The sequence below is a fragment of the Oncorhynchus gorbuscha genome, linkage group LG19 (genome assembly GCF_021184085.1).
Source record: "Oncorhynchus gorbuscha isolate QuinsamMale2020 ecotype Even-year linkage group LG19, OgorEven_v1.0, whole genome shotgun sequence".
In the NCBI taxonomy this organism is placed as follows: domain Eukaryota; kingdom Metazoa; phylum Chordata; class Actinopteri; order Salmoniformes; family Salmonidae; genus Oncorhynchus; species Oncorhynchus gorbuscha.
Genome location: NC_060191.1, coordinates 50,464,784 through 50,475,954, shown reverse-complemented (window position 1 = coordinate 50,475,954; position 11,171 = coordinate 50,464,784). Strand labels below are relative to the sequence as shown.

At 41.3% G+C, this 11,171-nt stretch overlaps 1 protein-coding gene across 1 annotated transcript; it reads left to right on the top strand.

Moving 5' to 3' along the window:
- The first annotated feature begins 6,187 nt into the window (after nt 1-6,187).
- LOC124005671 (fructose-bisphosphate aldolase C-like) lies at nt 6,188-11,140 on the top strand. Its single transcript, XM_046315120.1, has 9 exons — nt 6,188-6,322; nt 7,835-7,971; nt 8,190-8,401; nt 8,822-8,876; nt 9,014-9,174; nt 9,302-9,385; nt 9,482-9,656; nt 9,850-10,049; nt 10,315-11,140. The coding sequence occupies exons 2-9, from the start codon at nt 7,860-7,862 to the stop codon at nt 10,399-10,401; spliced, it is 1,086 nt and encodes a 361-aa protein (XP_046171076.1). The 5' UTR covers nt 6,188-6,322; nt 7,835-7,859; the 3' UTR covers nt 10,402-11,140.
- The last annotated feature ends 31 nt before the right edge of the window (nt 11,141-11,171 follow it).

The following is an 11,171-nucleotide window of genomic DNA, read 5'->3' as shown; positions in this document are numbered from 1 at the left end:
GGTTTCATCAGACCAGAGAATCTTGTTTCTCATGGTTTGAGTGCTTTAGGTGTCTTTTGGCAAACTTTTGCAGAGGAGTGGCTTCCGTCTGCCCACTCTACCATAAACGCGTAATTGGTTGAGTGCTGCAGAGATAGTTGTTCTTCTGGAATGTTCTCCCATCTCCACAGAGGAACTCTGGAGCTCTGTTGGAGTGTTCGGATTCTTGGTCACCTCCCTGACCAAGGCCCTTTTCCCGCAATTGCTCAGCTTGTCCGGGCAGCCAGTTCTAGGAAGAGTCTTGGTGGTTCCAAACTTCTTCCATTTAAGAATGATGGAGGCCACAGTGTTCTTGGGGACCTTCAAAGCTGAATATTTTCTTTGCCACGCTAGCCCAGATCTGTGCCTCAACACAATCCTGTCTCAGAGCTCTACGGACAATTAATTTGACCTCATGGCTTGGTTTTTGCTGTGACATGCACTGTCAACTATGGTGCCATATATCGATAGGTGTGTGCTTTTCCAAATCATGTCCAATCAATTGAATTTACCACAGGTGGACTGCAAACAAGTTGTAGAAACATCTCAAGGATGATCAATGGAAACAGGATGCACCTGAGCTCAATTTCGAGTCTCATAGCAAAAGGTCTGAATACTTTTTTTATATACATTTGCAAACATTTCTAAAAACCTGTTTTCGCTTTGTCGTTATGGGGTATTGTGTGTAGATTAAGAAAAATGTATTAGAATAATGTTGTAATGTAACAAAATTTGGGAAAAGTCAAGGGGTCTGAATACTTTGCGAATACACTGTACAGTCGTGGCCAAAAGTTTTGAGAATGACACAAATATTAATTTCCACAGAGTTTATTGCTTCAGTGTCTTTAGATATTTTTGTCAGATGTTACTATGGAATACTGAAGTATAATTACAAGCATTTCATAAGTGTCAAGGGCTTTTTTTGACAATTACATGAAGCAAAGAGTCAATATTTGCAGTGTTGACCCTTCTTTTTCAAGACCTCTGCAATCCACCCTGGCATGCTGTCAATTAACTTCTGGGCCACATCCTGACTAGTGGCAGCCCATTCCTGCGTAATCAATGCTTGGGGTTTGTCAGAACTTCTGGGTTTTTGTTTGTCCACCCACAAGTTCTCAATGAGATTAAGGCCTGGGGAGTTTCCTGGCCATGGAAAAAAATATTGATGTTTTGTTCCCCGAGCCACATAGTTATCACTTTTGCCTTATGGCAAGATGCTCCATCATGCTGGAAATGGCATTGTTTGTCACCAAACTGTTTGTCACCAAACTGTTCCTGGATGGTTGGGAGAAATTGCTCTCGGAGGATGTGTTGGTACCATTCTTTATTCATGGCTGTGTTCTTAGGCAAAATTGTGAGTGAGCCCACTCCCTTGGCTGAGAAGCAACCCCACACATGAATGGTCTCAGGATGCTTTACTGTTGGCATGACACAGGACTGATGGTAGCGCTCACCTTGTCTTCTCCGGACAAGCTTTTTTCAGGATGCCCCAAACAATCGGAAAGGGGGTTCATCAGAGAAAATGACTTTACCCCAGTCCTCAGCAGTCCAATCCCTGTACCTTTTGCAGAATATCAGTCTGTCCCTGATGTTTTTCCTGGAGAGAATTGGCTTCTTTGCTTCCTTTCTTGATGCCAGGCCATCCTCCAAAAGTCTTCGCCTCACTGTGCGTGCAGATGCACTCACACCTGCCTGTTGCCATTCCTGAGCAAGCTCTGTACTGGTGGTGCCCCGATCCCGCAGCTGAATCAACTTTAGGAGACGGTCCTGAAGCTTGCTGGACTTTCTTGGGCGCCCTGAAGACTTCTGCAGAATTGCAGTGGAAATGTTTTGGGGGGGATTCAGTTCATTTGCATGGCAGGAGAGACTTTGCAATTAATTGCAATTCATCTGATCACTCTTCATAACATTCTGGAGTATATGTAAATTGCCATCATATGAACTGAGGCAGCAGACTTTGTGAAAATCTATATTTGTGTCATTCTCAACTTTTGACCACAACTGTTTTCTTTATTTACTTTACCTATTTGGCTCCCTCTCTTCCTCTGTATACCTCTTTGCATACCCATTTAATGGAGTGATAAATATAGATGAGCTTTAATACACTGAAAACCACCATTTACCAAAAAGGGTTTATAACAATTATATTTCCCATTGAGATTAACAGTACTGAAACTCAAAGCCTCTCAACACTTACATTTACATTTAAGTCATTTAGCAGACGCTCTTATCCAGAGCGACTTACAAATTGGTGCAAGGCACTGCCTGTAACAGCACACTATTTTAAAATGTGGATCAAACACCTGCATGTTTGACCTTTTACCTTTGTCATTAAATTTATATAAAAATATCTCTATTTTCCTGAAAATCCGTTCACATATATTTTTTTAACAATGTTTTCTTCTGTGTAATTTTATGTTTGATTGCCTAGGCCATCAATTATTTGATTGACTGTTGTGTGACTGATCACAATGCCTTTGACTGTTCACGAAGTCTTGCTGTATACCCATTTCTCATTAGATTTCACTCATTTTTGATGTGTTTTACCCAACCACAGTAACAGCTGAATAATGAAAACCCCTATAAACTCACGATGGAGTTGTCTCCTGTCATGATATACTAGGAGAAATATCAAAGGAAATATGTACGTTTAAGCATAGCCTCTTCTTTGGAGCCACTTGAAGTGTTAAAAAAGAGTTGATAAGTTCCACAGGTTTTTTAGGTTAGATGATGTTAGCTGTTCCAGGTATAAAGCCTGAGTCACTTCAGACACCTGATCATCAGTCATGACAGCAGAGAACATACACATGTTTGAGCCAGTACAATACAAGAAGAGGCTTTCCGTTTATTGTTACCAAACAGAAAAGTATACATCTTACAGAGTATCATTCATTGGGTATTTCAAATGGTTTTTCCTCTGAAATTTGTGTGGTTCATGGATCTTGCAACGTCACGGTCATGGGTTCGATTCCTGCTGGGGCCCAGGCCACCCATAGGAAAATGTATGGATGATACACTACTGTAAGTCCTTTAGGATAAAAGCATCTGCTAAATGGCATATTTTATATATTATGTTAAGACATACTGTACAGTATTTATATTGCACTACACCTGGATACACAACACCAACTTTTTTCCAAGACCTTGGTGTGACGGTGACCTATTTGGTAAAACTCTGAGAACACAGAGAAATCCTTAAGGGAGCAACCTAATAGGATGTAGAAATTGAAGACCAGATAAAGCATCGTCATTAAATGTTTTAATTAGGTTCGAACAGAAGAAAAATAGCTACTGCCCCAATGGAGACGGCTAAATATAATCTAAGGACAAGTCCCAGTCATCTTCCTAAAATGTCTCCTGAATAGGAAGGTGTAGTGGGCTCCTCTCTCTGTGGTCTGACAATGAATTCCCCTTCAGGCCCTTGTCTTAAACAGGTCTGGAACAGTATGTCTGTGGTGTTAGTCCAGTGACCCACATCTTTACATTGGTAGACACCTCTAGCACACTGACACAATTATGGAGGGAGGGATGGAGAAGTCCCGTAAAATAACACTAGAACAAGTGAGATATCTTAGAAAAGTGGGAACAAGTATTTTCTCATTTCTATATAAAAAATGGGAGATATTCAACTTGCCAAATAAAGGATCAAATTCAAACACTTGAAGAGAATTTATATAATGCCTGCATGATTGAATTAAGTATTTACTGTCAAATGCATATGTAATTCTTTATAGAATTACATATGCATTTTATCCAACCACTTCAAGTGGAAATGTAACTGCTGAAAATGCCACCATAAAGACAATGTAGCCTATCACTGTTGATCTTCATGTGATGGACCTGATTATCGACCTATGTAAACTACTCAAACATTGATTGTTGTTATATCTTGTTCACATAAAAAAAATCTTTCTGACCCCATTTCTCTCTTATCTATGTCACAGTTCTATACTTCATCATTTCCATCCACTGGAAACCTGGAAACACTATTTCTGAACCTACTAATACACATTATTTACTACTAATGTATAATGCAGATATGCATAGGGGTGTTTGAATTGCTCTGAGACTGAGCTTTTCTTCTGGGTCTTAGGGGGAGGTCTGAATTGCCAAGAGATTCAGAAATGTGCCTAAGGCATAGTTCAACCTAATTATATAAGTCTATGACTTCAACTAATTAAAGGAAAATAGTGAGCAAATTGGTTTAACACTTAAATGAGGTTGCGCTGAAGGGTTCAGAGTTATTATAGCTTTTAAAAAAGCGTTATTGGGCCAACATACTGCAATCTTTATTTTTTTATTTTTTTATTTCACCTTTATTTAACCAGGTAGGCTAGTTGAGAACAAGTTCTCATTTGCAACTGCGACCTGGCCAAGATAAAGCATAGCAGTGTGAACAGACAACACAGAGTTACACATGGAGTAAACAATTAACAAGTCAATAACACAGTAGAAAAAAAATGGGCAGTCTATATACAATGTGTGCGAAAGGCATGAGGAGGTAGGCGAATAATTACAATTTTGCAGATTAACACTGGAGTGATAAATGATCAGATGGTCATGTACAGGTAGAGATATTGGTGTACAAAAGAGCAGAAAAGTAAATAAATAAAAACAGTATGGGGATGAGGTAGGTAAAAATGGGTGAGCTATTTACCGATGGACTATGTACAGCTGCAGCGATTGGTTAGCTGCTCAGATAGCAGATGTTTGAAGTTGGTGAGGGAGATAAAAGTCTCCAACTTCAGCGATTTTTGCAATTCGTTCCAGTCACAGGCAGCAGCGAACTGGAACGAAAGGCGGCCAAATGAGGTGTTGGCTTTAGGGATGATCAGTGAGATACACCTGCTGGAGAGCGTGCTACGGGTGGGTGTTGCCATCGTGACCAGTGAACTGAGATAAGGCGGAGCTTTACCTAGCATGGACTTGTAGATAACCTGGAGCAAGTGGGTCTGGCGACGAATATGTAGCGAGGGCCAGCCGACTAGAGCATACAGGTCGCAGTGGTGGGTGGTATAAGGTGCTTTAGTGACAAAACGGATGGCACTGTGAAAACTGCATCCAGTTTGCTGGGTAGAGTGTTGGAAGCAATTTTGTAGATGACATCGCCAAAGTCGAGGATCGGTAGGATAGTCAGTTTTACTAGGGTAAGTTTGGCGGCGTGAGTGAAGGAGGCTTTGTTGCGTAATAGAAAGTCGACTCTAGATTTGATTTTCGATTGGAGATGTTTGATATGAGTCTGGAAGGAGAGTTTACAGTCTAGCCAGACACCTAGGTACTTATAGATGTCCACATATTCAAGGTCGGAACCATCCAGGGTGGTGATGCTAGTCGGGCATGCGGGTGCAGGCAGCGAACGGTTGAAAAGAATGCATTTGGTTTTACGAGCGTTTAAGAGCAGTTGGAGGCCACAGAAGGAGTGTTGTATTGCATTGAAGCTCGTTTGGAGGTTAGATAGCACAGTGTCCAAGGACGGGCCGGAAGTATATAGAATGGTGTCGTCTGCGTAGAGGTGGATCAGGGAATCGCCCGCAGCAAGAGCAACATCATTGATATATACAGAGAAAAGAGTCGGCCCGAGAATTGAACCCTGTGGCACCCCCATAGAGACTGCCAGAGGACCGGACAGCATGCCCTCCGATTTGACACACTGAAATCTGTTTGCAAAGTAGTTGGTGAACCAGGCAAGGCACCTGGGTGTACACAAATGTGGCTGTTTTAAGTAGCCAGGCTTCTTGAAATCTAACTTTTATGTGAAAACAATGTAGAGAAACACAAAACTGTTGTTTGGAATGATTAATTAGCTTCGTTTCATCCACTGAACTATTGATTGAACTGCCATTGGGACAACTGCCATTGGGACAACTGTACCTGCAAAAACAAGTGTATCATTATTATTGTAAAGACTTGGAATGATGGATTAGTTTATGTTGAATGCAGAGTTTATGTTGAATGCAGAAGAGGCTGGTAGGAGGAGCTACAGGAGGATGGGAATCAATGTAATGGTATCAAACACATCACAATAACTTGTTTGACTCCGTTCCATTGATGCCATTCCAGCCATTACAATAAGCCTGTTCTCCTATAGCTCCTCCCAACAGCATCCTCTTGTTGAATGTATTCATCCATATTTATTTATTATACATCAACAAGCTCCACCCTGTCATTAAGCCCCGCCCTAGAGGTGTTGGTTTTGGAGGTCACAGAGCTGAGTGGGATACAAGGGAGCAGCAGTCTGTCAGACAGCGCAGTGGCTATCACTTCTGCAGTGAAAAAAGTGAACTCTGAATTAGCATCCTGTCAGGTAAGGTTCTTAAGTTTTTTTACATTTACTTTTCATTTCAGCAAGCTTTAGTAAGCAGGATAGAGAATATGATATTGAGCTACTATGAATGTTCAACTTTTGGACGAGTGGCACACAGAGATGCGGATGATGCTATTAAAGTAATGTTTTTTATGTTTTATTTGGAAAACTAAAGATATAACAATGGATTGTTATTGTCTTCCAATTTACTAAACCAAATTAAAAGACTGGATTGGAGTTGACATGATGATAAGTGGTAGATTTTTTTTTTTTTACTGGCTATTGTTTTATTTTCCTTGGTTATTGTAGACAGTGGAGTGCGAAAGCTGAGGGTCTGTGTTGACATGGTGATTTGCCATACCCACTATCAAGGGATGTGATATGAATGCATGAATCAACAAATGCATTGTGCTACCCCACAGATTACTGTAGTCAGCGCTGCTACATCAGCAAGTGGGAAGCGTGATTAGGGGCCTTCTGCTCTCAATAAATAGTACTCATACAGTAGAAATGTATCGTCTCTATGTGAATTGTATGTATTACTACCTCCTAAGTTGTTTTTTTTCACTTGCCAATTTGATGTTGCTACTACAGCTACACAGAACCAGGGTAATATTTCTGAAAAACTCTCTGGTTTGGACTGACAGAATTCCCTCACCTTTCTTGTGCCTCCTGGGCTATTTGTTTGGTGGGCTGCATAGTCAGCACAAAGGTCCACATATCCCTAATCCCAGCTGACAATGTGCCAATAAGGACAGTCACTCAGCCAAAATCACTGGGATTTCAGAGAATGTGAGCAGTGGTGAAACAAGTACCCAATTCTCAGACTCCAGTAAAAGTAAAGAATAGAATATAAAATGACTCAAGTGAAAGTGAAAGGCACCCAGTAAAATATTACTTGAGTAAAAGTATAAAAGTATTTGGTTTTAAATATACTTAAGTATGAAAACGAAATATAATTGCTAAAATATACTTAAGTATCAAAAGTAAAAGTATAATTACTTCAAATTCCTCATATTAAGCAAAGCAGACGGCACCCTTTTCTTGTTTTTAACATTTACGGATAGCCAGGGTCACACTCCAAAATCATTTACAAACGATGCATTTTTGTTTAGTTAGTCTGCCAGATCAGATGCAGTAGGGATGACCATGTTTTCTCTTGATAAGTACATGTAATTAGACCATTTTACTGTCCTGCTAAACATTCAAAACGTAAGAAGTACTTTTGGGTGTGAGGGAAAATGTATGGAGTAAAAAGAACATTATTTTATTTAGGAATGTAGTAAAGTAAAAGTTGTCAAACATATAAATAGTAAAGTACAGAAACTCCCCAAAACTACTTAAATAGTACTTTAAAGTATTTTTACTTAAGTACTTTACTCCATTGGATGGGAGAGATATGCCCCTACTGTTGATCTATGTCTCTAGCTAAATATTTCCCTGAGTGAATGTTGATCAATTTAGACCAGCAAAGATGTGCAAGATCTGATATCTAATGATATCCCTATGCAGGTTGTGTGATCGACCATCTCTCAGGATGACGCACCAGTTCCCAGCCCTCTCCAGTGGTCAGAAGAGGGAGCTCCAGGAGATTGCCCTTCGTATCGTCACTCCAGGGAAGGGCATCCTGGCTGCTGATGAGTCTGTGGGTCAGTAAGGAGCTCTGCATCTTCTCTATGCATTGGAAAACCATCATAATGAAAATGATTAGACAAATTATTATTAGACAAATCTTCATTTCCAGTGGTGCTTGACAGAACCCTCTACAAAGCAGTGGTACAGGGTGGTGTCCAATAGATTATTCCGTTTTTATAATTGTAGGTTTACCAGACTGTGAACATGCTTTTTCTAATGTTCCTGGAAACAGGCAGCATGGCGAAGCGCCTTAACCAGATAGGGGTTGAGAACACTGAGGAGAACCGCCGGCAGTACCGCCAGATCCTCTTCAGGGCTGACGACCGCATCAACAGCTGCATCGGAGGAGTCATTTTCTTCCACGAAACGCTGTACCAACACGCTGACGACGGCACGCCCTTCGTCAAGATGATCAAAGATAGGGGCATCACTGTGGGCATCAAGGTAATGTATGAGCACAGGGTTCAAAAGGGCCAATGGTGATATCTGAAGTATGTTTTATGTCTCTGGTCTCTAGCTTGGGCAAGAATACGTCTTGACCCTACTTCTACTGTATATAACATTAGTGAGGGAAGGAATGAATGAGAATGTGGAGCATAAGGCTACCTGATATGCTCCAATGGACAGTCCCAGGAAGGGTGCAGGTTTCAACATTATGGAGACCAAAGGGTAGTACAGATACACTCTGATCAGGAGTTCTACCGCTAATGGATGGCAGTGCTAAGGATAGAATAGCTGCTATTAATATCAACACCATCTGGATGAAAATGAGCTGGCTTTAAGACAAAAAGAAGATCAGTGTGAAGGGGAGGATTGACCATTGTCATTTGTATTTTATTATCTGCTCTACCTCCTTTTCTTCAGGTTGACAAGGGTGTTGTCCCCTTGGCAGGAACCAATGGAGAATCTACCACTCAGGGTAGGGCCGAGAACCCTCGGATTACACTCAATCTGATCATCAAAACTATCTGAATTTGACAATTACAAATGTAGTCTGCCACTCACTGGTGAATCCCAATCCTTTACAGCCTTATTCATCTCTTTCTCATCCTGTAGGACTGGATGGGCTCTCAGAACGCTGTGCTCAGTATAAGAAGGACGGGGCAAACTTTGCTAAGTGGCGCTGTGTGTTCAAGATCAGTGAGACCACCCCCTCTAAACTGTCCATTGAAGAGAATGCAAATGTTCTGGCTCGATATTCAAGCATTTGCCAGCAGGTAAGAACCCCGCAAAGGCAGTGTAAAGGCACAATGTCAGGTATGAGAAAATATTATAATTGCAGTACGTAACATCAGCATCACCTTCTAATCATGATGCTAATTATGTCCCTTTTCTGTCACCCAGCATGGGATTGTGCCTATTGTGGAGCCAGAGATTTTGCCTGATGGAGATCATGATCTGAGGCGTTGTCAGTATGTCACAGAGAAGGTGGGACCGTACCCCAACCTGTAACCTGTTAGTGTGTAATATGTATTTCTAACATTGCCAGTTTATCATGTTCCATGTGTTCCCCATGTTGTGCAGGTCCTAGCTGCATTGTACAAGGCCATGTCTGACCATCATGTGTACCTGGAGGGCACTCTGCTCAAGCCCAATATGGCCACTCCTGGCCACAGCTGCCCCACAAAATACAGCGCAGAGGAGGTCGCCATGGCAACAGTCACTGCCTTGCGCCGCACCGTCCCTCCTGCTGTCACGGGTAGGGTCTAAAGGCATTGACCTCTCAGAGAAGTTCAGAAAGAGGGTATATACAGTACTAGTGTCAGATTCAGTCACTATACCAGTGATTTGGCATATTGAACATAGGTTAATCTATTGGCAGTTTGTAAAGCACTTATGGTGCTGATAGAAATCCATTGACTGTTCACTCTATTTGTTTTCTGTGTGTGCAGGAGTGACGTTCCTCTCTGGGGGTCAGAGTGAAGAGGAGGCCTCTGTCCACCTGAATGCCATCAACAACTGCTCCCTGGTGAAGCCCTGGACCCTCACCTTCTCGTACGGCCGAGCCCTGCAGGTGTCCGCACTCAAAACCTGGCGGGGACATAAAGAGAATGAGAGTGCTGCAACTGAGCAGTTTATCAAGCGAGCAGAGGCATGTACATCACTCTGTTTTCAGACTCTTAATCAACCTGGCATTCGTCTTTTAGCACGAAAGCATTGTTGAGGAACATATTTCTTCTTAATATTGTAATTAATAAAACTGGACAATGCTATTAAGAACATTTCACAATTTCTCAAATGTGGAACGGTCATTTGAGGAAGTGATCTATGTTTTCAGTTGACATTAAGTGAGTTTGCTCCTAACAGTGTTTGTGTGTTTGCCCCTCATACCCCCACCCCCTTTCTCTTACTATCAGGTGAATGGCCTGGCCTGTCAGGGGAAGTACACTGGTGGCGGGGACAGTGAATCCGACCAGATCTATGTGGCCAATCATGCATACTAATGAGCCAGTGATTCCAGCTTTGGCCAACCAATAGCATAGTCCGCTGTCACTGCCATACCAATTGGCCAATCGCAGGCATATGCTATCTACAATCTGTATTCTAGGAGTTATATTATAGTTATTTGAATGTACACACTGGTGATTCAAAAAATGTTGCACATTGGTGGACACACTAGATATAAGGGTCTAATGAAATTAGTCATTGAAGGATGGCCTTTGATTAGACACTTTCAACAATATTATTGTAACCTTTGAGATGACAACATGTTCTTGTGGTAGTAGGAAAATGAAACATAATTGATGTTTGGTTGTTTCATTACATATTTCGATGAGATTCAGAATGATCTTTTGCCATGTAAAGCCACCTTCCAAACTGCTGCATACTCGGATAAGCGTCAGATAGGGTGTGTGGTGTAGGCCTATTGTGTGTGATGAGAATGGAGAACCATACTGCCATTCCAAATTCAGGCTGTGTATTAGAGATGTGTGTCTAAACAAAATAACTGTGTAAAGACACTAGTTTGTAGAAATTGGGTGTTCTTTCATAGTGGCACAGAGTTCCAAAGACTTCTCGTTTTGGATGAACTCGTGGACATCTGGACTTACAGTAAATAATGTTAGGTGTAAAATGTTATTTTTTGTGATTTAGCTAAGTATTGTTCTTTATGCAAGTGATGTATCAAATACTGTCGTGCAAAAGTAAATCATAATGACAATAAATTAAGTTCAGTTGAAACAATCTGAGAATTCTGGTTTTCTTTTCTCATTAA

Excerpts from the sequence above, each read along its gene's own strand:
- LOC124005671 (XM_046315120.1), top strand. The coding sequence starts at position 7,860 with ATGACGCACCAGTTCCCAGCCCTCTCCAGTGGTCAGAAGAGGGAGCTC. Across the intron at positions 8,402-8,821 it reads GCATCACTGTGGGCATCAAG|GTTGACAAGGGTGTTGTCCC; the intron begins GTAATGTATGAG and ends CCTTTTCTTCAG. Across the intron at positions 10,050-10,314 it reads AGTTTATCAAGCGAGCAGAG|GTGAATGGCCTGGCCTGTCA; the intron begins GCATGTACATCA and ends TCTTACTATCAG.